Source organism: Amblyomma maculatum, chromosome 1, assembly GCF_055883805.1.
Source record: "Amblyomma maculatum isolate TAMU_Amacu chromosome 1, ASM5588380v1, whole genome shotgun sequence".
Classification (NCBI taxonomy): domain Eukaryota; kingdom Metazoa; phylum Arthropoda; class Arachnida; order Ixodida; family Ixodidae; genus Amblyomma; species Amblyomma maculatum.
The window spans coordinates 42769368-42797112 of NC_139344.1; the positions used below are offsets into that span (position 1 = coordinate 42769368).

A 27745-nucleotide genomic window follows, 5' to 3' on the forward strand; every position below is an offset into this window, starting at 1 on the left:
CCTCACTTTCGTTTGGCTGAAGTCTGCAAGAAAGGGTGGTTATATCGCAATTTCAGGTAAAATTGCCTGAATATTTCAAATAACCGAAACGAAAGACAGGGAGGTTAGTCAGGCATCGGTAACTTTGTATGAGGAGGAGTTCATTTTTTAGAACACAGACATACGTTTTGAATTATGCTCATTTTTCTTCAGTTACCACGTGCCCTTAGAGCTCAGTCGAAAGCTCAACTGTACAAGCAAGTCCAAGCAGGTTTGCTTAGACGATTTTCCAATTGAAATTCTGGCCCACTCAGGCTTTTTTTATGATGAGGGCGGCCCGGTGATTGCAGGCCGTCTCCGTTTAATGAGCGGGGCTCATTAGGTGCAGCTGATCAGCCAGGTGAGCGGACCGCGGTGAAAATATTTATTTAAATGAAGTGAGAATGTTGTGAAGGGGAGGGTGATGCACTAGTCCGGAACTCCATTTTCGTAAGCTGCTGCCCTCGGTTCTTCCATAAGCTGGAGCTGACATCCTTCGTTGGAGCTAGATAGTGCACGTTACCTCCCACCTATTTTTGTGCGGTTCCCACCTATTTTATGCTATTTACAGCTTGCTTAGAGAGTGCTTAGAGAGCTTGCTAAGAGTAACCAATTCAATTCCAAGGGAAAGTAAGCGTAGCAGAGGGGGGCAGGAAATTAGGTGGGTCGATGCGATTAAGAAATTCGCAGGGGTCAAGTGAATGCAGATAGCACAGGACCGGTTTAATTTTAGGAAAATGGTAGCGGCCTTCGTTCTGCAGTGGGTACAGTCTGCCTGATGATATCCTCCCACCCCTGCCGCGTTGGCTGAGTTATGATATCAACAACTTGTTTTTGTTTTCAGCAGGCCCTTACAATGTGGCACAGGTCTGCCTTCTGCCCAGAAAATCTGCATTTGGATTCCATGGAATCCGGGTATATTTGCGGGGCACGAATAGTGAGGTCATGCCTGAGTCTGTAGCATACGGATGTAAATCTAATTTTTGCTAAAGTTTTTTTGCTGGTGAGACACACATCTGATGCTGCTGCTCTGGTCGATAGCTGAGGTGTTCTCTTCTATCCCAGCATTCGCGCTCGGGCTCATCCTTATCCGCTTCTTCGCCAGTAGCGCAGGTGGCTTTGGTGCCGAAGGCAGTTCCGCGGCAAGATCACTCTACTCAGCCGCTGCGTGATCATGAATCCTTGAGCTGTACCTATATCTGTAAATGTTACGAACAGCTACATTTTAAATAGGATACCCTCCATTAAAACGTATGCAGCTGAAAAGCTTTGCTCGTGCAATTTATCATGTTAATAAACTTGTACTTTTCGCCTCGAGGGTCCAGACATGGTATGAAGAGGCTGCGATCTTGAACGCGGCCGCAGATATTGCATGCGGCTCTCAATATCCCCGCAGGACGACATGGTGGTGGTTCAGGCACGTCTGAATCTGCGCGCAGCCGTTACGCCGAAGATGACGGGCGCAAGAAGGCATGATATCGACTCCTGCAATCCGTCGCAGTTGCCAACACCTCTCGGGCCCAGGTATCTCTCGAGTGGCAGCAACCGCGCTGGCTCGAGGGCCAGCCAGGAGAATGTGCTGCCGGAACATCGGTTCCCTGTTTCGCTTATGCGGATCAATGAAATTTCGAGGCAGCTCACCAGAGCTTTCCGATCAGCCTGCACCGAGTCTCCCATATTGCGAGCTCTGCGTACCAAGGGGCTGTCCCGTTCTGCGGACGCTGTGGACAGCCAGATCAGGAGCGAGCTGTACAGTACCGGGTCGGATACAAGGAGCATGACGTCCACACAAAAGGCAAATAATTTTTTTAGTAAACGAAAACTGCCACAGAATAAGCTTAAGAGGTCTCACCAGCGCGAATGCCGCCCGTATAGGTTTGCTTTGGTTTATGGGGTATACGGCCCAAAGCGGCTCAGGTTATAAGAGACACATAGAGCTTAGGGAATTTCGACCACCTGGTGTTCCTTAACGTGCGCTGACATCGCACAGCACGTAGGTGCCTTGCTTTCCGCCTCCATCGAAAAGCGGCTGCCTCATTTTTTTCGTTCATTTTTGTTTTTATCGTGATATTTTCACCTAAAATAATAAATTGCGTGTTTAGAGTGAACTTTTACTTTTGTTCACGTTAGGAAAGCACTGATGCAACGGCAAATAAGGGACGAAAGATGGAGGAACTACTCTGCTGCAATTTAATTACACATTATTGTTTTGAGCCCCTTTTTTATCCTCTCATTATGCTTTCCAATCGTTTTTTGATCAATATTTTTTTGTTTCTGCGTTACACAGATGATCGCAGGGTGTCTGCGATTCATCCTTCAGCTGATTACCTGAGGCAAATTGAAAAGATTTACGCGTTGCTAAAACTTTCTAAGGGAAGGAACGAAGTGAGAAAGATGCGCTTCGTTTGTGGGCACAGTGTGCAGCGAATCCATCAACTATTATAACTGCATTAACCGTATGGCAGATTATACGAAGCATCGTCTCAGGGCATCTCCCTCATTTGCAAGCCGCTAGTGTACACGCACAGAACGCTGACGACAAAAGCGTGTAGCTAGCTGTGGCTAGGATCCTTTATTGTACTCTTAAAAACATGGCTTCTGATGAGGTCGAATTCTGCAGAAACCCTCTCACACAAAACTAAATGGGATAAAATTTCGTTCGCATTGTCATTCCTTGTTCGCACAAGTGGAAGAGCTCATACTTTCGTTCCAGGGTGGTATTTGCAATTTGGAGTTAAATATTGTTATCTATGAACACAAAACTTTCAAATTTCATTTGTCTTCGAGCTGGTGAGACCTCCTAATGAGAAAAAGTTAAACTGATGAGTGGCGAACTATTTCTTTTAACTTCGCGAGACCTGTATTAACACTGTAATTTGGTTTATGTAAATATTTACAGCTTATAATATGATCCTGCAATCAAAGAAGGAGAACACGAACAGAACATTATACTTCAGAAAAATCTATTTCCTACTCGGCCAAAACGGTGCTGACTATGAGGTCACTGCGCAACGTCTATATATTTTAGCGCATGATGAGCTGCATGCCGAAGGGAGCCCTCAGGTGATCTAGAATGAGCAAACAATTAGGCTCATTTTTAATGTGGTTACTATACTAACATACGCAACACAATTGTGGGTTGGCTACTGGTATGTAGCGCTACGAGTACCGTCTACCATTGTTGTCAATTGTAACCAGGCAGGCCACTGGTTTGACCACGCCCCATTTGCAGCAACGTTAACCCAAAGCTTTTGCGTTTAACTTGTCAAGTGTCACTATACCATTAGATATGGTGGCTGTGCAATGAGATACACAGGGTGCTTAACGGACATAAATTATTTAAGACATTTGAGGTAAGGCTGTTTGCAACCGAGCCCTTACTACTCCACCCAAAACCATAAGGTCTCACAGATGAGGAAAACGGTTCCTATCTTCCACGTAAGAAGCGTAACAAACTCCCTTGCCATGTTACCTTTCGAAAAGAAGCAGCATTAGACATATCTCGCAAAGCTAATCCGAAAGATTTTGCTCGCTGTATCGTTTCTCTCCACTGGGGACAAGAACCTCACGTAGAACCGAAATCAAGGACGATGTCTTCTACAATATTTTATTTGTACGTATTGTAGCTCCATAGGCGATGTAATACGCGTGGCGATATACGAAACAGGGCAAGTAGTTGCGTATATATGTTCATACATGAACACATACATACACGTACATACAAACACACAAGCTGCAATATAAAATGAGCAAGCCATAGGTGTCAGTGACATTTATTAGCAGTCAAAAATTGTATAAATGAAAGTGAATGAACTGCACCGAGCAGGGACTGCTCCTGTCTCGATACGAGAACTTCCATATGTCAGCTGATTGGCTCTGGAGGTTGTTGGTTTCTCTACATTGATTGCTGCCCCTCGATTTTATTCATTCCTAGCGGTCTGGCACCGAGACGTCAGCAGTGAAGTTCCATCGAGTGAAGAGGTCCTCAGCAGGGTCATACACCAAGAGGCAACGTCGCCTATCTGCGCCACCGCTGACTTCCAGTTCCGGTAGAAGCATGCAGAGCGCTGGTCCCACGTTCCCGCGCTTCATTACTCCCACTCTGAATCTTCGAACCGGTTGGTACACGCCACAAAGCAAGATCAGAACTGGGCAGCCGTCCAGGGGAAGGGCGGGCCTGCCCTTACCGAGCGTCTCGTCGACCTCAACACCACCGAAACGGACGAGGTCTCGAAGCCTTTTCTCAAAGGCGGAAAAGCCAGACAATTCAGGGTAATTAGACTCTTTCTGCGGTTAGCAAGCCGATTAAAGCTTGCCACTGCTTTGACCAAGCCCAATTGCACATTTATCAAAATATGTTGCATCTAACTTGCGAAATTTTGCTCCACCAATCTATGAGATTAGGGCTGAAGATGAGACTGGCAAAGTTCAGCGCGCCCCTTTTCTGACTGAAGACCCGTTTCTCACCTATTGAATTAAATCGAATCAAATCAAATTTTTATTTCCACCATGCACATTCCACAGATGGAGGACGACGGAAAAAAAGCTGCGAAGAGGTGGCTTGACGAGTCTGTAGGCCTAGTCAATGAGTGGTGTTTGGGCAACAACAATGAAATACAGTCAAGCAAATAAAAAACACTTGATCAGTGCAGAACAAAAAGTAAGACAAGGGAGTCCGAGAAACAAAATCCCAGGATAAGCAAAATCATTTTTCATCTTCTGTAAACATAGATCGAAGCTTCGCAGTGGAGCAGATAAATAAGTCAAAGTTAGTAGACAGATAATGGTTTAACAGTGGTGGTAAAGAATAACAAGCGTTCCATGCCAGAGCTTAAACGGGGTGCAACGACTTTCCAATATTCTCTGTGTCTGGTAGCGTAATATTGCTCATTCTTTTCTAAATGCTCAGAGTATCAAGGTTATGTATATTATACCTGACTTCATATTTGAACCTAGTACTCAAAAGATAGAGGTATAGTTGGTAAGCCGTAATAACATGCGCTCTGTGAAAAAAAAAAAAAAAAAAACCTGCAGTTGTTGCGTTGTAACCAGTGTTGTACACGTGGCGCAGGCATCGTTTCTGTATAACGTAAACTTTTTGTAGGTTGGAGGATGTGGTTGTACCCCAGACAAGTTGGCAATAGTTAACGTGTGAGTATAAAAGGGAATTATAGACCAATAGTTTAAGTTTTGAAAAAAGAATGCATCTGAGACGACCGATTATTCAAGTTATTCGAGCTAGATTTGTCACTAGTAAGTTCACATGAGGTTCCCAGGACATGTGCGCAGTAAATGCAACACCAAGGCATTTGAAATGTTTAACTATGTCAACAGAACGAGAGTTAAAATAATATCGGCATGAGGCAGGATGGGCTTATTCTTTGCCCGAAAGATAACCGCTTTTGTTTTATTCTCGTTAACCCTCATAGAATTATATGAGGATCATTGTTCTAGCTGAACTATTGTGTCATTACAATTAGAGATAAGGTGATCAATGTCCCTCGCCAATATCTATACGTGCGTGCCTACCCTGCGCCAAGCGACGCTGCTTTCGAAACAAAAAAAAAATTATTTCGAAGCATCTGCGGCTCTTGTGCTAAGAAACGTTTCTGTTTATGCCTGGAGAGAAGTTCTGTAAGTTTCCAGCCTATTCCCTAACTGTTTTTACCGGGCAGTGTTCTTATCAGCTTCCTTCTCCTTGGCAGCTCCAGTGCGGCTACGGTGGGCGGCTCTACTGTGATTAAGTTAAATGAAAACTGGAAAGAGCATGGTATGAGAAATAGTAATTGCCCACACTCCTCAACTAGCGGGCCGATCGTTAGCGAATTCAAGGACGTGGATGTCACCATGAACTACTGGAAGCCTCTTTTTCATATTAGAACTTTTGCTGGGTCTTCTGCTACTACGAAAACCGCTCACTCTAGAGAACGTAGAAAATTATTCGGCATCTTCAGCCGTAAAGTTTCTTCCGATGAGAGGCACTCGACCTCGTTTATTCTTTGTATCTTCGCAGATTGCGCTGCCAATTTAAACTATTCTAATCTGTTGATGAAAAAAAATAAAATGTTTATAAGTCCAGGTCATTCACAGATAATGACTACATTGGCGGTCCTCAAGAACGTTCTCATGTTCCATGCTTGGATTTATAGGAGAGAGGCGAAAGCGCAAATGCAAACATTATATATAAACATCTTCCATGAACTTGCAGCGAAAATTAAGCTCACTTTTCCGAGTTTTTGTAATAAACCATGAAATTGTTTATTGAAACATACGTCACCTTATTACGCTTATATTGTATTCCTCATAACCGATTTTCCTTTTGGACATTGCACTACATATATCATATATGCCATAATTATACGTGGACGTTTTTCGTCTTAGTCAGGTTCTCAATGACTTAACTTTAATAAAAGAATTGAGATAATCTGAGAAAGAACACTGAGTGACTGCGTAGAGATCCTAGCAACGTTTACTCCCTTTCTAGGGCTGCGATGACGGAAGGGTAACTTCTTGAAACTCGTAAAAGTGAAAATGGAGCAAAGCAGATATATCGGCAACAGCGCGCTTAGTGGCTCGCCATGAGCTGGCCGCAGCTTTTCTGTCATTTCCTGTAAGAACAGAATTCCGGCAGTATAGTACAGGTGAATAGGTTTTGTAAGCTTGGCCACCCTGCGTTTAAGATCCCATGCACATGAAATATCTTGTCTAAACTTCTGACCTTGAAATTACAACAAAACGTGCAAGAACTTCGGGCGTTAGTTCTTATACTGTTCGTCGCGTCAACGAAGAGCAACCACAACTACTAAGAGCCTGAAACGGGTAATCAAGTTTCAATGCAGAAATGCAACGCGCGATGAAGGCGATCTGTCCTCGAAGGGTAGTGCTCTACTACGCTGCCCTTCGCTTCCATCTCTATCCGACCGCGAGAAACATCTGAAAACAGCCTTCGTCTTCGTTATTGTGTCTGGGGGCCCCATGTTGCCGGAATATTGGTAATTGTACTCGGAAACACAGCAAGCGCCGCGAAAACCAATGCAGACGTGACAAAGGTTTTTGCATACGCCACGAAAGTCACTCCTGACGCCAGCGCCACCGCATATCCATTGAAGTAATGGGCTGACGCTGGTGCATAAGCTCCACGCAGAGCCTTTATCACAAATGCAATCTCTATGAGTTTCTTGCATTAGAGTAATCTTAACGTTTTAGGCTCCTTTAAGATAATATTGTCGTCCTTCCAAGCATCACAGAAGATCAAGGTATTGAGGCTTTGTACACACAGGGCGGCGAGCTTCTCTAAACAAATCTCCCCATCTTCCCGGCTGTCCATGAACAGTGCTGCAGACATCTAATCCTTGTCCGCTGCTTTTGTCCTTCGCATTGCTTCCAAGGTTTAGTTTACATTCGCTTTCGTTACCGGCGCACAGCCCAGTTCATCTACTCCGCTGTCTCGTTATTAGAGTCCCGGTTACTTCGGTTACTGCATAGATCAGTGTATAACACCTCGGCTACGTTAACTACCTTATTTATATTAGCAATGACTTTGCCCTGCTCGTGCTGTAGCACATAATTTTCATTCCTTCTTATGCCTCAACATTTATCCGCCTGGTGCTTGCAGGACTAGCAAAGCGAAAATAACGAATAGAACTACGGGGGCGCAAGATGAAACCTCCGCTTTTTTCTGGACATTTTTTCGTTGTTAGTTTTCCTGTGAACGCTATGAAAGATTGACTAATCAAATAGCGCATCAAAAGATGCTTTTAACTAGAATCTTCAGTTTAGACTTTTAGGCATTAGAGTTTAGATAAACCAGTTTATAATTAAAAAAACAGCATATTTGAGCAGGACATTTGAATTTTCTGTTGTTGTTTCTTTTGTCTTTAAAAGAAAAATGAAGCATTGCTTTTTCCCGTCTGGTGGCTCTTCAGACGCAGGAGTTTTACTCTCGCATGTTCTTGTAGATTGATTCTGGACATATAGGGAAATATTAGTGTTGCAGGGAGTTTATGGTGCCCCTAACACGAACATGCTGTTTATCACGAAAAGCTGAGGGTTGATGAATGAAGCATAAGTGGCGGTAATAGATGTAATATTCTTTGGGGAATGTAGTGCAGACGCTGGATCAGCAGATCACTGCACCACACAGTGACTTCATCAGCGTACAATAAGAACCTAATGTCTCCGGAAGAACGTTATTTATTTGTCATGAGATAGGAATCGAGGCGATAGTAAATAAATCTGGTGTGGCCACTGATGAATGCTGCGGCCACGGACGAATGAGTACGAAGGCGCCACCACTGAGGCATTCCGGAGATGGACTGCCTTCAAGAAAGGATTTCACAACAAAGCGCTCTTCGTTCGGAACAACAATTGGTAGTTACCATTATTAGGGACAAGGAGGGTGCAGTGTGGGCCAGAGAAAAAACTCGAGTTAATCGCTTTTTGAAGAAATCAAGAAGAAGAAATGACCACGGACAGGGCATGTTGAGCGGAGGGAGGATACCAGATGGTCGCTGAGGGTAATATTCGATTTCAAGGGAAGGCAGGTGTAGCCGGGGGTTGGCTGAAAGCCAGATGGGCGAATAAGATTATGAAGGTTGTGGGGGTCAAGTGGATGCAGGTAACCCAGAACCGGGTTAATTGGAGGAATATGGGGAGGCCCATGCCCTGCAATTGGTATAGTCCGGCTGTTTCTGCTGCTGCTACTGATGATGATGATGATAATTGTGCTCTTCGTGCATGCCATTGTCTAAAAGCGCTAAAAGGTTGTAATTACAGTAGACGACATCTGTTTACTTATTACACGTGAACCATTTATCCTCATTGTCCTCTATTTTTGCGTTTCTTCTAACATTCATTTATTTGCAGACGCGTTCACATAACAAGGCATCTAACTTGGTCTTTTCACATCACTTCCGTAATTAACAATGCCAACCGCGCTCTCGGCTACCTTCGTCGCAACTTTTTTTCTGCTCCCATCACACTTAAACTTCTGCTCTACAAATCTCTAGTTCGCAGTAAGTTGGAATATGCTGCATCCATCATTGATCATCAGCGTTTTTGTTCAGCGTCAGCTAATATTGTATGATTAGAATTGTAACACCCTGTACATAACTGCATATCTACTGCACTCTATATATATCTATTGTATTCTACCACTCCCCTCTTAAATGCCTCGGGCCTTGAGGGTAAAATAAATGAAATGAATTATGTGGTATACTATATGCAGTGATTCGTTTAACGCCTTTATTTACATGTTACACGCGAAAACTTTATCCCTGCAGTATGTGATATACTGCAGTGCGCTTGCCGTTCAGGTCACAATCCAGCGGAAGCGATGTGTCCAGTCTTCGCTGGATATCCGCTTCTTCGAGTAAGGGGAACTCGCCCGACGTCAGTGCCACGAAGCAAGAGACAGTCCGCGAGCGGACTGTCTTTCAGGTCAAGCAGTTCCCGGCAAGGGAAAGAGAAGGTATGGCAGCTGTAGTCAGGTGACAATGAAATGCCCACTTACTTTCATGCCCTCCCGTCTGTCACACTGAACTGCCGTTGGGACATGCTCCAGTGTGTCGCTTGTTTCTCTAGATCAGAAATATTGTAGAAAGCCTCTGAACCATCTTCTTGGTTCAGTTGCGTCCGTGGCGCACGTAACTATGGCAGTGACTGTACCACACGGCATGACATAATCTGATGGCACTGATAAGCAATGTGAGCCCCTAATCCAGTTGTGAGAATTCTGAATAATACCTTCGAAATTTGAAAATCATATTCAGAGGCACACAATTATAGTTCACACTTGACATCCGCCTTTAAGAGTATGACGCGATAGCGTAGCCTACCACCGCACGTATAAAGCCCCGCTTTAATCAAACCGTAGCGCGCCTACGTGGTCTAGGGGTAACGCGAATAAGATGTTAAGGCAGGCTGATTCTGATATCACCCTCCCATGTGAAAAAATAGGACCTTGTTAACAGTTCCTGCCAAATATAACATCAGGCAAACACATCGTCCAGTCAGTGCGCATAGCCATGTGAGCTGCCAGCGCTATTCTTGTGATTTTTTGCTGACAACGCCAGCGTCGACGCCTCGGAGAATCATATGCTTCCAATGGGTCTGCAGTTTACAAAGAATGGTTGTTTATCGAAGGAGTCTGAGCAATGGTGCTATCATCCCAAAACTTCGAAATATCCGAAAACACCAGTACGCTTTGTGTTTTGGTATTGCGTGCACTCGCTAAACAAGGCTAGTTCAAGAATTCGCATTCTTTGCTAACTCCAGCACATGATTAATATAGCGCAATACCGTAGTAGATAACACAAGTGATTTCACAAATTTTTAGATTCCGCATCCTTCTTAGATTAGATTATTTGTCGACGATTGTATAGCTTGCAAAATTCAATTGCCGTGATACGGAAATTCTGCAGGAAGATTTAAACAACAACCCTAGTCTTGGGAGCTACGGTTGAATACTGAGAAATGTTATCATCTAACATTTTCGATAAAATTGAAAATAGTATGCTGAAACTAAAGGCCGAACTAAAATACCTAAGTGTTACATTCTGAGATCTCACATGCCATCAACACGTAAATAAGAGAAATCCTTAACTTAGTAAACCATACACCTCGTAATGCTGCCCATAAATTAAAACTTCCAACTTATAAGGCTCTGGTAAGGCCGCACTTGGAGCACGCTCTTCGTATGGAATCCCAATCAACGCAATTTCATCTATAAGATCGGTAGCTGTTATTAAAAACGTTTACAAAACCGGGAAGCCAAGTTCATATTAAAGCCATATTCAAGAGACGCGCAAACATCACTGAAATGAAAACCACAGTCGGACTGAAACTATTGGCGGAAAGGCAAAAAAGTAGGACAAATCTGATGCACTCCATATATTATACAATGACAAAAAGGGAGAGGCAAAAGCCCTGTCAGCTGGAAGGGACCACGAAACTAAGATTCGCAAAATTAAGTGCAACACAAATTACATGAAATTCCTCTCTTTTTTTTTTTCCCTAAAAACAATCACTGAACGGAATACGCTTCCGGCGCATGTGGCGGGCGCTAGTAGCAACACGTTTGTTTCCTCACTGAACGAGATCTAGTCCCACGCACTGTAGTTGTTTGTTTCTGTATCTGTTCACAAGATCTGTTTGCACTTTTTTTGCATACCTTGATGCTGTCTGTGAAATTTATTCCCCTGCTGGAACGCCTTGGGACTGCAGGGTGCATAGTAAATAAATAAATAAATAGAATCATTGAGCCCATCAGTTGAACACCAAAGCCACTTAGCCAGCGTAACAAGACTCATGTGAAGGTTATGCTTTTGAGCCGAGTTCGCGAATAAGACCACTCGCAAGCCCGACATGTGCGCCTTTTCTGGGCATAAATTCACTACGAGGGCCACGCCGAGGTAGTGCAACGGTTAGGGCTCTCGACTTCTGAGCCCAAGGATGCAGGAATGAATGCCATATGCAAGGCTTCCGTTTGTTGTGCGATGTCAGTGCACGTTAAAGAACCCAAGGTGGCCGAAATTTCCGGAACCCTCCACTACGGCGTCTCTCATAGCCTGAGTCGCTTTAGGACATTAAATCCCACAAACCAAAACAAAAAAGGGATAATCTATTTTATGCGTTCAAACTTAGCCTGTAAACAGTTCTGCCAGGGCTCAGTGCATGTTACGTACCAACTGTATATTTTTACATGAGTACACTTTTTTTATACTTTTCAGGTCACATTGGTGACAAGTCAAGACATGAGCTCGGAGAAACGTATGTTTCCAAGGGGTCTGCAGTTTGCAAAGAATCGTTTTTCTTCATAGTGCCTAGGTAGAAAAGTACCGTATGACATCTGTCAGAGGGCTCTGAGTATGGGTGCGAATATCCGAAAACTTCCAATGGTGATGCAAATATCTAATGCTCGAGCGAATCAGTTACTGTATATTCAAAATTATTCGAAATGAGTCGACTATGTACTAAGGATTATGAATTCTTTTTCAACATAAGAATGCTTGAAGCACATCATAATAATATTCGTTGATGAATGTTCCAAGAACAAGACCAACGCAAACAGCACGTATAATTCTGCAATGATTGGCGCGGACGGTAAGAACAGATCAGCTCTTCACCACCGAGAGCATCACAAGGCCGGTGCTTCGCCTTCTTTCCATGCAGCGAACGTCATGACAACAGGATTCGCCGTGATGGGCAAATGAACCAACAAGCCCACATCTGACTGAAGTCACATGGTGTCACCTCACTATGTTACTCATTCGCGTGCGCACAAACCCATTTGCATACCCATCATTGCCCATACGGTAATCGTGACGTTCGTCGCTGAGAAAGAAGGTGATGCGCCGCTTTTGTTAACCGCTGGGGGGTGACAATTAGCTCAGTTAAGTGATTCGTTCATGTGCCTGTGTTCATAATGCTCATGCATGGCTTATATTGGGGCTGTATGGACAACATGGCTAGCTCAGAGAGGTCTAATCTCTTATTTTATAGCTTTTTTTTCTTGCACCTCCTCTTTCTCGTAAGCAAATGTTTGCCATCTCATCTCCTGAGATGGGGATCTTGTACACACTCGGTCATCACTGATGGGAAAAATTATTTTAGTGCAAATGTACTATTTCACGAGGTCTACCCGGGCCTTCAGGATGAGCGCCACAGACACAGCGCCTTTCTTTCCTTGTAAACCAATTTCTAATGAAAGCATTAGTAGGGTATGTAAAAATGATAAATCGTGATGATGGTAATTACCAGCATGGTAATAAAATAATATTTCATGATAATTAGTGGGATAAAAGAATAAAAGAAAAACTAAAAATAACAAAAATAAATAAATAAATAATATAGCATCTTGCTGCGCCTCATGGTTGCCTGCATAGGCGCACTGCGCAATCTACGGTGCGTCAGACCACACTAGGATAAGCGTAACCAAATCGAAATTTAAAGAAAAAAAAAGTAAATAGCGACCAACAGCTTAAATTTATTAAACCGTGTTTTCCCGCGTCTCACTCGGTGTAACCTTATTTGAAACCCTAGTAATTTTTTTTCTTTGGGTTAACTTGAGGCTCATAGTTTACATACCAAGGTTACAGCACTTTAATAGTGATTTTTGGTGTAGATTTATCGGCGCATTTTACAATCCCGGATGCACTGTTTTGCAGTATTACTCGTTTGGCACAACTGTTCTGAAGAGTAGCGAAAGTTAAAGTTCTGTTATTATTAGATTCGGTATACAGCGAAGCTACACTATGCGCATTCGGTTCGTGGCAGAGCTACGCTATTCATATCTAAGTTTGGAATTATAATAAGATATTATTCGCGCTCCTGGGATTATTCGCGCTCCTGGGATGGATGACTCTGAGGACTTCATATTTTGTTTGGCTCAAACTTATCCTACAAACCGTCTCTCGGGCAAGGAGGTATTTTTTGTTTCGCGTCATTATGTTTTTGAGCGTGATTGTAGACCAGGTTCAGAAATGACTGGCCCTTTTATCGAGCTCTCATGAAATCAGCTTAGTGAGCTGACAGTTTACACATAGTGCATAGTAAACTACAGATTTTACGATTTGTGACCGATGGCAATTACTGTGTTCAGAATACTTAACCTTAAGTTAGAATCACCCGATCGCATTCAGGTTTAGAGTTTATAAATAGATTATAGATGTTTTAATACCCTCTACCCCATATCTGTGTCCAGGGTGTACAGGCGAATACAGACTGCGCTGGTGGTAGGCGTGGCCTACACTTGTCTCGTGGCTACCGAGTGCAGCTTCAGAAGTACAGCCAGGCTCATCATCGACGACGTCTACGCCGCGTAAGACACCGCATTCAATATTTCACAACCCATGCATGTGAACCAAATGAGCATGCACCCTCTGCGGCCTTTATTAAAGATTCGTCAAAGAAGCTTGCTCCTTCCCTACAGGCTCAATAACACTGGAAATACAGCCATGCATTGCTGATAAGCCTTGCAGTCACTATCAGGGTGTTATCCTCCTGCGCATTTACCATCTACCAGTCCGATATAAAAGGAAGTGCAGTATTGTCCATCCCAAACTCCTTGAAAACCTGCTTCTGACAGTAAACCTTCACTTATGAAAGCATTTTCTGCCGTTCGGCGCCATAACAGCACACATTTGAAGAAGAGAGCAACTGTGTACGAGTAACGACGGATATTGTATGAGCAATAAATTAGGAATAAACTGAGAACGAATTTGTTTGGCCATGAAAGGAAATTATAAATGTTAGCTATTTGATAATGGTGGTTGAGAATATATTTTACTTCGGATCATAGTTCTAGCTCCTGGCAGAATGAGACTACGGCATACGCTACAACCCAGCTTAGAGAATAATAATTACGACCATTATTTTCTGGACCAAAATACGAAATATTATACCTTCTCTCGTTTATTCCTCCATCTTTAATTCAGTGGACACTTCACCTGCATAGATGGGCCTTACAACGTTATATGCCAATTACGTATTTTAGATTTTTACTTTATTTTGAAAAGGCAAGAACTCTCTTTTTGTGTGTGTGTGTTTTCTCTTTCCACTGTCGCATATGCAGCCAGAAGAAACCGAGCCCGCTCAACATGTCCTCGTACCTGCTCATCCTTTTCGCCGTGCCTCTGATTTCGATCGTGGTGTTTTGGGTCTTCATCTACCGTTTCTACCTCACCGACAAGTGCGTTAGGAACACCGCTTTAGAGAGTAGAAGATTTTGCAACCCTTCTGTTAAGGGGCCTAGCTCCACTGTCACTTGAATTACACCATGAACAGGACATGCTTCCTTGGCCTGCAACAAGGTACCAACTCTCCTGAGACCGTATTCGGAGCTTGCGTCGTTATCGAAAGTGTCGCTATCTCACGTGACCTCGAGTCATCTGATTGGTGGAAACGCCGGAACATGATGTTGCCACCTCTTCCTGTTCCGCAGTGGCAACACCCGGTTCCGGCGTTTCGACCAATCAGATGACTCGAGGTCACGTGAGATAGCAACACTTCGATAATGACGCAAACCCTGAATATGGGCAATGTGCTCGCAGAATTTGTCTCAAATGAAGGCACACCACTCCTTCCCTCATGCATAGTTCGAAGATCTACTACGAATCTTAAGCGATTCCACATACACCCTAAAATATGTGGTAGAAATGCTATAAAGTTACAGCACGTGATAAAATTTTATATAAATTTAGCATTGAAGGGGAGAGCTAGAATCTCTATAAAGTCACCAATTTTGTTGCAACTTTCTTCTCTCACTAGTCGAGGCTTTTATAGAAAACATTGTCGCATGTTCGGTGGCTCGGAGGTGGCAATAAGAAGGCAAGGAGCTTTTAAAAATGACAGGGGGCTAGTCCAAAGGAAACGGCTCGAACTACACAGACGCGCAAGCGCGAGTGACACTTGTCGTCCTTTGTTCTTCAGTCATGCTAGGTGGCATTAACCCCCCCCCCCCCCCTTTCCTCCCGCTTCCGAAAAAAAAAGAATGAAGAAAAATGAAGAACGCGAGAATGAACAGTACGGAAATCAAGACAGGCAAAAAACAAGACATGCTGACATCGGTGGCCGTGCGTCAACAAAACAGTACGGCTTAAGCTCCACAATGTGCGCCATGTCGAAGCTGGGGTTTTGACGTTTTGGTTGTGTCGACTCCGGAGCCATCTGTAATCACTTCATAGCTTGATGTCACGGACACTGCGTAACACTTTGTAGGGCTCAAAGTAACGGGGAAGAAGTTTATCAAACAAGCCTCAGAGGCGGACTGGTGTCCACACCCAGATTTGGTCGCCCAGTTGATAGCCAACATAGATCAAAGAAAAACATACGTAGATTTGGTTTATTGTCCCACTTGATTCATTTAGTTCGAGTTAGCTTCGATAACTACTAAGCGAGCTCTTAAACTTAAGCGAGCTCTGGGAATTAAAGAAGGGGAACTGCAAAATAATAATGCATTTGGAAGTGCAAAAACGTTGATCTTAAAGATCTTACTTATGAATGCGTGATCCAATACACGTAAATCAACCGCCTTACTAAAATGAGGACATTTTGCTCCCTCAATGTTATGCTACGGGCACGGCGCCTATTTTCCCATTGCTTATACACGACATTTCTTTCTCAAAGCATAGCCTTATCGATTTTGTAACATATAAAAGCAATTTAATGTAACCGCTTTTAAGCACTGAAATTTTATAGTTGCTAATAATTCATCCTACGTCATTGCATCTTCTGTGAGGAGACTTCTGTATCACTGAAAACGTATAGAGCAGCTCCGCAGCCCTGACTGCTGCCCCTCCGACGCCGACAATGAACACTGCTTTTAACAAAACTTGAAGTTGGGCTAGATGGTGCATTGCAACTCGACTGAAGATAAAGCGCACAGGAAGACGCACACAAGAGAAGAAGACACAGGACACGCGCTAACTCTCATCTGGTTTATTTGCAGCAATAACAGCAAATATATGCTGAAAAGGGGTCATGCGCAGTACATATCAATAACATAAAGACAGAGTCAAAATAAGGAATATTACAAAACATGATCAAGGAATATCACAAAACACGATCAAGAAAACTGACCTCTGCCTTCCAGAGCCGCACCGACGTATCGCTGACACACCTATCTCCCCTTTTCCCGATATGGAATGCCTCCAAAAGCTCTCGCGCTGTCTTATCACGGCCTCTGCGCAGAATCTTAATGTTATCCAGTCGCGGCCCGCACGCAGTGCAGTTCGCGCAATGCGCTGCCAAATTTGACCCTCCACTCCTTAAAGCCCGCAAATGATCCCCTGCTCGATCATTGATACAGCGCCCGGTCTGGCCAATGTAGGCCTTCCCACAGGTCAGCGGGATCTCATATACGACCCCCATGCAGCAGTCGACAAACCGCTCAGCATGTTTTTTCTCACAACCGCTCTGTTTTTCAACACGCGAAATGCGTGAGCACAGCTCCGCCGTCTTCTTCGGAGCGGAGAACACCGCCGGCACGCCATGTCTGTTCGCCACTTGCTTCACGTGGTGCGCAACCTTATGCATATACGGTACCACAACAGGTTTAGCCGTATTTCTCACCGGAGCAGTTTTTTTCCCAAACATGGCTCGCTTGGTTTTCTGAAGCAGGGCTTCCGTTACTGACATAATGACCGCGCAGAGGTAACCAGCAGGCAGCAACCGCTGTATTTGCCTATTAAAACTCGACTGCACAGCATGTGGGCACGACTTCGTGAGGGCAGACCCTAAGCATTGGCTAGCGATAGCTCTTTTAACAGTTTTAGAATGTGCCGAAGAGTAGGGCAAAAGTTGTTTCTGTGCCCGCGGAGCGTACAACCAACAAACATGACCATTCCCTAAAGTAACGTTAATATCTAAAACCTGCAATGAACCCTGCGAAGGAAGTTCATGAGTGAAAACCAGACTTCTCCCATTCTGCCGAAAGTCGTCCAAAATCCCACCCACCGCGCCAGTGTACGTCGAGTTTGGAAGCTTGTTAATAATAATCAGAAAATCATCCACGTACCGAAATACCTTTAGCACACCTTTCCCATTAAAGCTCTGCTCAAGGGCGCGGTCAACAAAAGCTAAAAACACATTACAAAGAACCAGGGCAACACAAGAACCAATGCATATCCCTTGTTTCTGGCGATAAAATCTGTTCTCAAAAGAGATAAACGTAACACCAATATAAAACTCAAGCACACGTATAAAATTATCCACTGTTAGACCACTAGAGTTCTGAAATCGCACAACCCCACTTTCTTCAATAGCATCTCTAACAGCAACAAACAGGGCAGCATGAGGCACCGAATAAAATATATCTTCCACGTCTACAGAGAATACATAGCCAATGGACGCATTGCCCTCGAGAAAGCTCACTACTTCATTCGAATTCTTCGTTAAAAGGGGTCTTGAATCTGCAGTGAATTTAAATGCTTCTGAAGGAACTTGCTTAATACATGCTGCCAAGTACCATTTTCACTAACAACTGACCTAAAAGGCATATTCAGCTTATGTGTTTTAGCCGTAAAAAACACTGAGAGAGCATTGCACCTAGTATAACAATATCATTTGCTAACCTGTCAAGAACCAAGACTTTGCACAAGGCAGCCGCTTTACCCTTCACTCTAGTGGCGCTGGACTTTACTTCCTCGAAATTCTTGGCGATCGCATCTTGCGCTCTCCTGTGGTATTCCTCTTCAGTCAACACCACGAAGTCTCCTTCCTTGTCCGACTGAAGCAGTCGTAACTTATTGTGCTGGAAGAAGGATACAACCTTCCCCCACCCATCCTTGGAACAGCCTGCATAGGTCCTGACAGTTTTCATCAGCGCGTCCACACCATCAAGTAGGCATCTTTGTTGGTCTTCTCCTGCAGCCTTCCTAGCTATTTGCCGATTCAGCGCGAGCAATTCATGGCCCGGTACACTTGGTTCCTGACAGAATTTGGGACCCTTGCTTAAAATATTGGAAATGTCCCCCGGCAACACCGCATCTCCAACCACTCAGTAGCCCGACGAACACTGCTCTGCCTGCCCTCAGTCGAATGCAAGGCTTGGTTCAAGGTCTGGGCCCAGAGGAATTCCGTCAGATTGGCCGAACACTACAGAACGAACACTACATTATATTTCACTTCGTCGTCATCACTACCTACACCTTACTTGCCTTACCGGGCCTACGTGGTTGCCAAACCCCAGCGAGGACCTGTAGTGATCCGTGGCCTTGCTGACAGTCGATATATTGGACGCCACTGTATTCATACTGTCAATTAAAGTATTCCCCCCCCCCTCTTGTATGGGGAGAACGCATTATGAGCATTTATACTTCATACGCATCATGACTTATCTGGTATGATACTCAATTACACTAAAGGCAATTGATCTTCTCAACGAGGGAATCTGCGAAGCAAAAATCCCTGTTCTTTATAATATATTCACTGGGGTTTGTCACGTCGAGCGCTCAGCAGTAGTTTCGACCAAAAGCTAACAATAATAGAAATAATAGCGGTTTTTTCATGTTTCAGAGTATTTGTACGTCTTCCCTTCCTGAATTACGAATGTAATTCAGGCGATGAAATACCAAATTTACTAAGCGAACAAGCATGACAGTGAACAATACGGGAGACCTTGTTGAAAATCACAATAGTGTATTCATGAATGGCATATATCTTATATTTCAGGGACGTCAGTCATACTGAAGATTACGCCTTTGCCATGCATGAGGTCATCAAGGAAAAATGGGAACGGCAACGTCCAATCACGTATGTGTTTCTAAGGAGCAGCGTTCGCAGCCGGTTTCAGCACTTCTGTTAGCGAATGTTGTCATCACTCATCAAACCTCAATCAAAACATGTTTACATGCGTTTACGACAGTTCTGAGTTTATTATGCACCCACTAAAGCGCTCAGAATACTTCGACATTACCATACTAAAAAGCAGCGCTTTGAAGAGTCTAGCTTCCGTAGAGTAGGGACCACGTGAAGAGAGTGGTAAATATTTGGCAGTGACCAAAGATTGAAGCGAAAGGAAACGGATCAGCTTCACGAGTCATATAAACACATTCCGAGACTCTTAGTCAAGGAAATACATCAAGCTATCCAGGAGGAGAATATAATTGTAGAGGATTTAAAGCATTGCGGCATTGCGCATAAAATGACGGTCTGCCGTTTTGATCAGGAAGCCTTCGGACCTTTCCTTGGACTTTTCTTTACCGGCATTTTTTTTTTCTAGTGCGTTGTGGTGCAACTGGATATTATTTAATGATAAATTCTGGTGCTTCAATGTTATGTTGCTTTATCATTCCATCACACACAACTATGAAGCTCAAATTACCCAGCGTCCTCTACTACGGCAACCCTCAAAGTTTCAGTCATATGAGGGTATTAAACACCATAATAAAAACGAAACAAAATAAAACATCTATGCCAAAGTTTTGGCTTTATCCGAGGTAATTTCATGCTATCATTGGCCCTCTGACAGTGACCTTTGTCGATCTGTGCCTAATACAACCTTTCAAGTAACAATCAATTGCAAACTCCTAAGGCATTGCATCTAGGAGCTTTCTAAGTGGTATGCCTCTAAAACATGTTCAGCAGTTTCAATTTAACAACATAGGAGTCAATGGGCAGAAAAAAATACGAGCGCAACCTCGGAGAAATAGGCGAATCTCAGTCGGGAATGACTTAAAGTGTTGCCATGAAAGAATACAATGGTTAACCCAATGTATGGTTTTATCTCACTTACGTGATGCACTTTAAACTCTCCTGCAGTGCAAAGGAGATCGTGGGCCTCCTGATGCTGTTTGGAATCGGCCTTTCGCTTGCAATTGATACAGGCCGTTGCTTGGGGTACGTTTGCCTCTAGAAAATGCCCATTGCCTTGGACTAATCATATATTCCGATATATACATTATCCCTTTATATTTCCGTCACTAAGTACTCTCGCTGAAAATTAAACAATATGTATATTTTTTCGGTTGCTCAGAAGTAACCCTGGATCTGCTCTCGGCACATTCGTTTTAGAGCTAAAAGATGGCCGCGATATATACGCGATAGCGTAGGTTACCAGTCCAGTTTCGAAGCCAGAGTTAAAGGCTTATACTCTATCAGCTGGGACGAGAGGTTAGCACGAGTAAACAGATCACTTCCTTCACCCTGCTCAATTCTTGGAGAATTTTTTCGTTTCGATGCTCAAAACAGTCGTCGAAGCAACTAACCTTCCTTCAAAGACCTAGCAAATGTTGTTTATAATAAAACTTATGCTTAGGCTTGCAGTGTTCCGGCAATGAAAAAAAAAAAAAGGCCTTCGAAACTGAAGTGCGGCACCACATCCCTGCTTTCTTTCTTTTTGTTGTTTTCCTACTGCACGCCACCAGTCCTTGTGCGTTGGCCTGACGATTCAGGGTTGACTAAAACTGATGATGTGAATATTAAAAGGCTCCCTAAATACGGGTCACTACTGATGTATTGGATGTTATTGTGCCTGGGAGAGAATAAATAGTGTGCATGATTAAGGTAACATACAGAAAGCGAGAAAAGTGTGTCAAGAAAAAAATGCAAGTTGTAGTCGAAATCGCGAAGAAGAAATGGCCAGGTTATGTAATGGGAAGGTAAGATATGCTTTGTGCGCTATGGATGATTGGATTATATGAAGATGCATGCGTAGCGAGGGCGGCTGAAAATTATTTTGTGAAGGAAATTATCGGCGATTAAATAGATGCAGCTGGCACTGGGCCGGGTTAATTGGAGGGCCGTGGGAGAGACATTTGCCCTGCTGTGGGTGTTGTCACCCCTTCATGGATCACTGCCTTGTCGTGGCGGAGGGGCTTGCGAAACTCGATGAAGTCGTGAGCTCTGCTGCGTAGGGCCACCCAAGATAGACAGGTCACGGCAGAGAGTTCTGACAAAATGTGATTCACTGGAGAAGGTAATGGCAACCCACTCCAGTACTTCCTGCCAAGAAAACCCTACGGCCAGTCACAATACCATTAATTGCGTGGCGTGAAATGGTCCATAGGGTCACGAAGAGTCGGACACGACTGAACGACTGAACTGAACTGGGTGTTGTCAGGCTGGTGATATGGTGTTTGGATTTATGGAAAGCGCCCCAACCTCACTGGACACTTAGTAGAACGTTAATTTGGGCCAATTGGTAGCGATTCATAATATAAACGCGTCAAAGCCGATCGACAAGAGAAAGGAAAACAACGGACAAGCGCTAACTCACTGCTAAGGGTCTCATTCGCTGAAACTTTTATATACAATAGAACAAGCAAGGGAACGAAAGCAAATGTACCATAACACATAACTAAAAGCCACACAGACATGCGCACAACTCTCGAGCATTCTTGAGAAAATGCATCTCCTTATCGCGCAGTAAAACAGTTGGTTTGCTGATACAATTCGCTTGTATGATACAATTCTATCGAAAGCCTTAACCACTTCCCGTGTTGCCTGACCTTTGTGGGTGTTTAGTATCCGTGTGTGATAGAGTAATGTAGTGCAGTGAAAGATTCACTACAGTATGTATCACCAAGCTGTTTGAACTTAAACGATTCAGAGGTGACGGTGTGGCTGTATAGCTTAACCATGTATGCCACCTTTGGAGTACCACCGCTTGGCCTTTGATCTTGATCTTGTACCTTTGACCTTGAGCTTTGATGGCGAATACAGCCTCGCGTGTTCCACGTTGTAGTTCAAAGCGTTCTTGACTCCAAAGTCTCGGCAATTTAATCGCTTTAAAACCAACTCTGGCCTTGTCTAAACCTAAGCCTAACCAAATCAAGACCAGGTAAAACGATCCTTTCCCTTTGCCAGGCTAAGTTCAGCACGGTTACATCTCAGCCATTTTTCCTTTGCCCGAGAAGAAATGTATTCAAAGGTGCAAGCGGAAGACAATCAAAGTAAAAACGAAATGCACAACCAATACTGCATAGCAACGCAGGTGCGTATCACACCATTGTATATTTGTGGATGATTTTCTTTTCGTATCCGGGGGACGTGCTCCTGATAAGAATCTGAAAAATCTAGTCCTCGTCATCCGAAATTCAAATTAATTTAGTGCGTACTTGGGTGCTCGGAGGGAACTCCGCAACAGTAGCGCGCCGGAACGCGAAGGCACGTCGGAATGAGGCCTTGAAAAGTCGGCGTGCCGAAGAGACCGATGAAGAGCATGCTTTGTGTTTAGAGAAACGCAAAATTTGAAAACATACACCGCATTCTTGTATGTGGTGTTTTCTATGCTCACTCTTGAAAAGCATAGCAAAGCAACTAACATAACAGCATGCGGTCTCACAGCGTCGACTCGACCACGATGTCCTCGTTGTGCGCTATGGTGGCGGTTGGCTTCCCGCGGGCGTTGGGCAATCCCATGCTGACCGACAGCGCCATCAGTTGGCGGCTGGTTCTGCGCTGCTTGCCCTGAGACCTGGTACTGGTGCGGCTAGGAGGAAGCGCCCTGCAGCTGGTAGCCAAGGTGCGCACATTACTACACGATTAATAGGGCAGGCAAGCACAGCTACAGGACATAAAGCTCCATGCTTCATTCATATGGGGGTCCTCACTTCAATGTGCAGATATGTCCATAACTATTGCACGCACCTCTGTCAAGGCCAATGATTCAACCTGAAAGAAAATCCAACTAAAATTGAAAGATGGCAATACTTCATTGAAGAAGGCACACCGAGCTCTGAATATAACAGGCACTCAGTTCAGCTATGGGAGCTGTGTTTTTCAGCTAAATCGACGACCGACAGCCAGGCATCTCAGGGGAGCGAGTGAAGCGAACAAAAACAAAGAAGCGGAGAGGGCGGAGATACACGAGAAGAGACAGTGTAAAAAAGATAGTAGAGCCATGGTAAAAATGGCTATCCCTCGAATCCATATACTTCGAGTCAAATAAAATATAAAAATCAGTTTTGCTAGTAGAGGCTGGAACCTGGCCTACAGAAGCAATGTGGCGCTCACTAACTAGTTAAGCGCGCCTCGCAAGTGATGTGCAGAATTTGTTTGGCTCGTCACTTTAGATTATGTGATTAGCAGGTGCAACAGCAAATACTCTGTGTATATGAAGACAGCCTGTCCGGTATAGAGGATGGGCTAAAACGGGAGCGCCAGATAAAGAATTGCATTCGCCGTTTGCAGCCGAGAAATAAAACTCATTTTACGCGTCGTGTGTGTGCCAGGAGAAACAGTAGATTTTAAGAGGGACGCATGTAACAGAAGTGGACAGGTATTAAGTGGTATTGGCTGACTGTGCGTACTGAGCTGCTTGTTTAGCGGGTACAAATGTTTCCCTGAAAAGTTATGTGCTTGTATAACCGAAAAGGAGAGCCCTGTGGTGGCAGCACTTGTCTCAGGCCAAAACTTTTAGAGCTTAAATCCGGGATTACTTGCTATTACGTAAGGTAAACAAGGAATGTGATCGTAGACAGGCATTACACACACTCCCAGAACAATTTCTCAGCGTAATGGAGACCTTTATTCCCTAGGGTACGGTAATTTGTCGTTAGAAAGGCAACAAAGAAATGTTTTCTCCTGACGGCTGTTTCGGGCTCGGTAAGGATTATCTTTGAGCAATAGCTCTACTCCTCCGGGCACATACCTGAGGATCGCTTGGTTCCGTCGTTGTTACCTTTCAGCTGAGCCAAGGTCAAAGTGGCGCTTAGCCTATCTAGCGACAAGTCTCGTCCAATGTGTTGTGGCATGACGACAGCTGGTGCATGACCACAAAACTAACTACTTCACCATCATTAATGAAGTTTGGCTTAGAAAGGTGAAAAGTTTTCAGTAAAGAGAGCGATTATGGGATAGGCGCTCCATGGTCTCAGCAGAACAAGTAGTATCAGCAAAACAAAGAGACGTATCCCTCGTCAAACTTGGTTAGCCCCTTTTAACCATTGCTAACTGTTTGTTTAGCTGGTAAAAGTCAGCCAATCAATTTTAGTGAATCACAAAACAATGTTGTGTGTCATATACCGAAAAAAAAAAGTACGGTACCAATATGTATTAATCACTAAATTACGAGCATGTGTGCGCGCAAAAACTGTGAACTGTGATACGTGAACCTACGTTGACTTATGTTATTACGCAGCATTCCGGTGCTTCCTCGTGGCTTCTGGAGACTGCGCTGGCGGACAGCATCAGGCCCGAATTGCGGCCTGAATGGTGTCTGATTGCGCTGCTCGCTACCACAGCGGTGGTCGCTGAACTAGACACCACGGACATCGACCCAAAACTCGTCAGGAGCCTGGTTTTTCTGGTGAGAAAGCACACACAAAAATTGGCTATTTTGGCAATTGTGCTGCCGTGATATTCTTTGGACAAAAATGAGCTGCCTGCAAAAAATTGTGCTGTTTTGTTCTGCTCCCGCAATATTAACGCAGTGTTGTAAATTTACCATCTGCAGTAATCATCAAACCACTCATTCCTCTGTGAAGTATTGCACTACATATATTGCACTGGTTTTCAGAACACATTGAATGTGTTCGCTTGAGGTAAACATAATATCTTTGTGTCGTCTCTGCTGTATAATATTTCTTGTTTGTGAACCTTTGACGCTGATTCATTATCTCGCTTACCACGGGCGAATTTCACCCATCTCCGTCACGGCGCAGTTGAATGTTTGCTGACTGTGTGATGGTAAGTGAGGAAATATCTTACAACTCTGAAACAGCTACACGCACTAAAGATGACGGGGAATAATCACCATCGGTGTGCATGTAATAGCGTAATGTGTTTCAGCGGGGAGCTTTTGTTTATTATTTCTAAGCGGAGCGCAGACCACGTGAGTGGGCCAGCTCCTGCTTTGTTTTGCTGTCTTGAATGGATCGACAATCCAGACAGTACGCCTGAGACGTAAGTCTCTGCAGCTGGGTTTCATTTTTGTAACGAGTAATGCAGATTCAAAACATTACATAGAAAAGAATGAAATCGCGGTAATTCATCTTGTTCTCGTCTTCTATGCGTAGTGTTTTGAAGTTACATGTGATCTCGAGTTAAAGTATTGCTCGCAGTGCAGGTCGTGCTATAGAGACGCCCTCATGAACAAATAGAAGACGTTTCAAGCAAGCAGACGTCATGTATATGCATCTAAATCAAAGGTATTTGACATGTGTGCTCATAGTAGAGCGAGAAGAACGACCGACCAGAAATAGGCAGTACCCTTACGCCGGTACTACCTCTGGCGGCCGCACGGTACATAACAGTTTAGCGGCTCCTCGTAGGTCGGTTAGATCACCTCTTTTTCACCGTTGTCTGTATCCTTACATCGGTTGAAATAATGAAACCGCAATTTTGCCAAGCGCGTCTCCAACGGCTCAGGCCTAAGAGATCGATTGCCGCAAAAAGACTGCGTTTGTTTGTGATCGCAAACGCCCCAGCATCTCACAAGCACAGTGCCATCACTCGGAAAAATTGTGGCACACACAGCCTTTGAGAAATGTTTAAAGTTTGAACCCTGTAGTTAACTTCCTGTAACATCTACACTTTGATCTTAGGCGAAAGGCTGAGAAGCGGTCTTCGTAACATCTATGGAAATGCTATCATTCTGACGAGGAAGGAACAGTTCTTGTTACCCTTTAAAAGCTACGTTCAGAACGCTGCAGGCGCATAACAAGCTATACGACGGGGTGCTGAAAAGAAATAAAGTCTTGGAAAATGCTGTACGTTTTGCAAAAGGAACCGGGATTATTATAGCGGTGAGGCTCACCTTTTGTCAGCGCTCACGTTTCTTGCGCGTATTCGCAGGCGGAGAAGTTCGAACGCCACCCTCTGTACTTCGCGCTGCCCGTCGTGATGCAGTCCCGCTACGTGCTGCTCATGCCTTACACGCGGCCATCGCTCATCTTCCTGCGCCTACACGGCAACGTACGCAGCGCGCAACTCGTGAGTTTGCATCCGTTTCTCGCTTTTCTTAATGATAAGCACTCGTAGGGTCACCTTGTGGGGCTTTAACGCAATAGCGGGAAAGATATCTTTTTGAGGAAAATTAGCCGTTGGCATTGGCGATGTGAGCGAAGCGCCACGAGCATTGCTCTGGCATACAGACGGTATACATGCCGGTTGGCATGACAGGCCACTGACTGCTCAGTGAGCTTTGTACGTCACGAGAACACGTGACCTTTCTGAGTTGGCGGAAGCTGCTAACTGCGGCCGCTTCTTTGAGACGGGAAGGCGAGATGTAAGTTTCACACTTGACAGCTGGATCCCAGACCATAGGACCAGTGCACCGCCAGCATGATGCCAATATTGTGTCAATGTGGAGTGTGCTTTCACGAATCGGTACCCGGCCATGTCGTCAGCCAACAGCCACCTGCCAAGGTCATGACCCGTAATAATTCGCTCATAACGTCTAACAATGCCGGCTCTTGTGCATAATGGGGCCTTTAAAGTTGTTGCGTTAAAACTGGATTAAAATTAGCGCTGCTTTCCGGCCCCGCTTTTAAGAGCGCGATAATAAATAAAAGATTGAGCACGAAAGATTAGCCGGTACCCCCCCCCCTCCGCCCCAAAGAAAGAAGGCAATGAGGGAACGGAGAGGCCATCACAAGCTCGAAAATATGTATGAGTCTTCATAACATCCTTCATCCATCGTTTGGTTTGTTTAATGCAACACCTGGTGGCCCTACACATACCTGTAATTAAAAACACATCTGGAGTTGCCATAAAGGCTCATTTTTCTCTATCATCCTTAGAGAGAGTGCAGGGATGTGTATACTCGACGATCCGAGGCAGGTAGAACTTGAAGCCGTTGGGAAAGATAACACACTACGAGCGGGAGCCGAAGGTGTCGCAGGGAAATGAAAACAGAACCGCGCATATCCTGTTGACAGCAAAGATTCTTGGATAACTGCAATTGGAACCATGATGTGACAGCTAGCCTCGGTAGCTTTTGGCTCATCTTCTCTTATGAAGAAGGTCAGTGCGTAGCGAGCCTAGATATAAGAGAATGCGTCGATTATTAAGAGCACCGCAGTAAAAAAGTGATGGAGTCCGTGTGTCCGTATGTTTCCATCAGGTGAATGACATATTCAATTTCTGCGGTTCTTCTTGTGCGCCAAAACCTCCTTGCCCGACGCCACGTATATTGGCGTCAAAAGCTATGGCTATTCGCTTGGTTCTTAATTCCTGTCTGTTATTTTCATTTTGTTTTTTTGCACAGCTCATGATTGGAATCCTGATCAAGGTCGCTACCTTCGTCTGCTCCGTGATTGCATCCAACACAATGCTCCTCGTGTAG

The 27745-nt window shown here is 44.3% G+C and overlaps 1 protein-coding gene and 1 pseudogene across 1 annotated transcript; one reads left to right on the forward strand and one right to left on the reverse strand.

The window, feature by feature from the left end:
* Positions 1–3948: 3948 nt before the first annotated feature.
* LOC146202220 (uncharacterized) lies at positions 3949–19228 on the reverse strand (annotated as a pseudogene).
* LOC146202221 (uncharacterized) lies at positions 19192–27745 on the forward strand. The gene is made up of 4 exons (XM_084600460.1): positions 19192–19269; positions 24599–24766; positions 26254–26391; positions 27668–27745. The coding sequence occupies exons 1-4, from the start codon at positions 19246–19248 to the stop codon at positions 27743–27745; spliced, it is 408 nt and encodes a 135-aa protein (XP_084456586.1). The 5' UTR covers positions 19192–19245.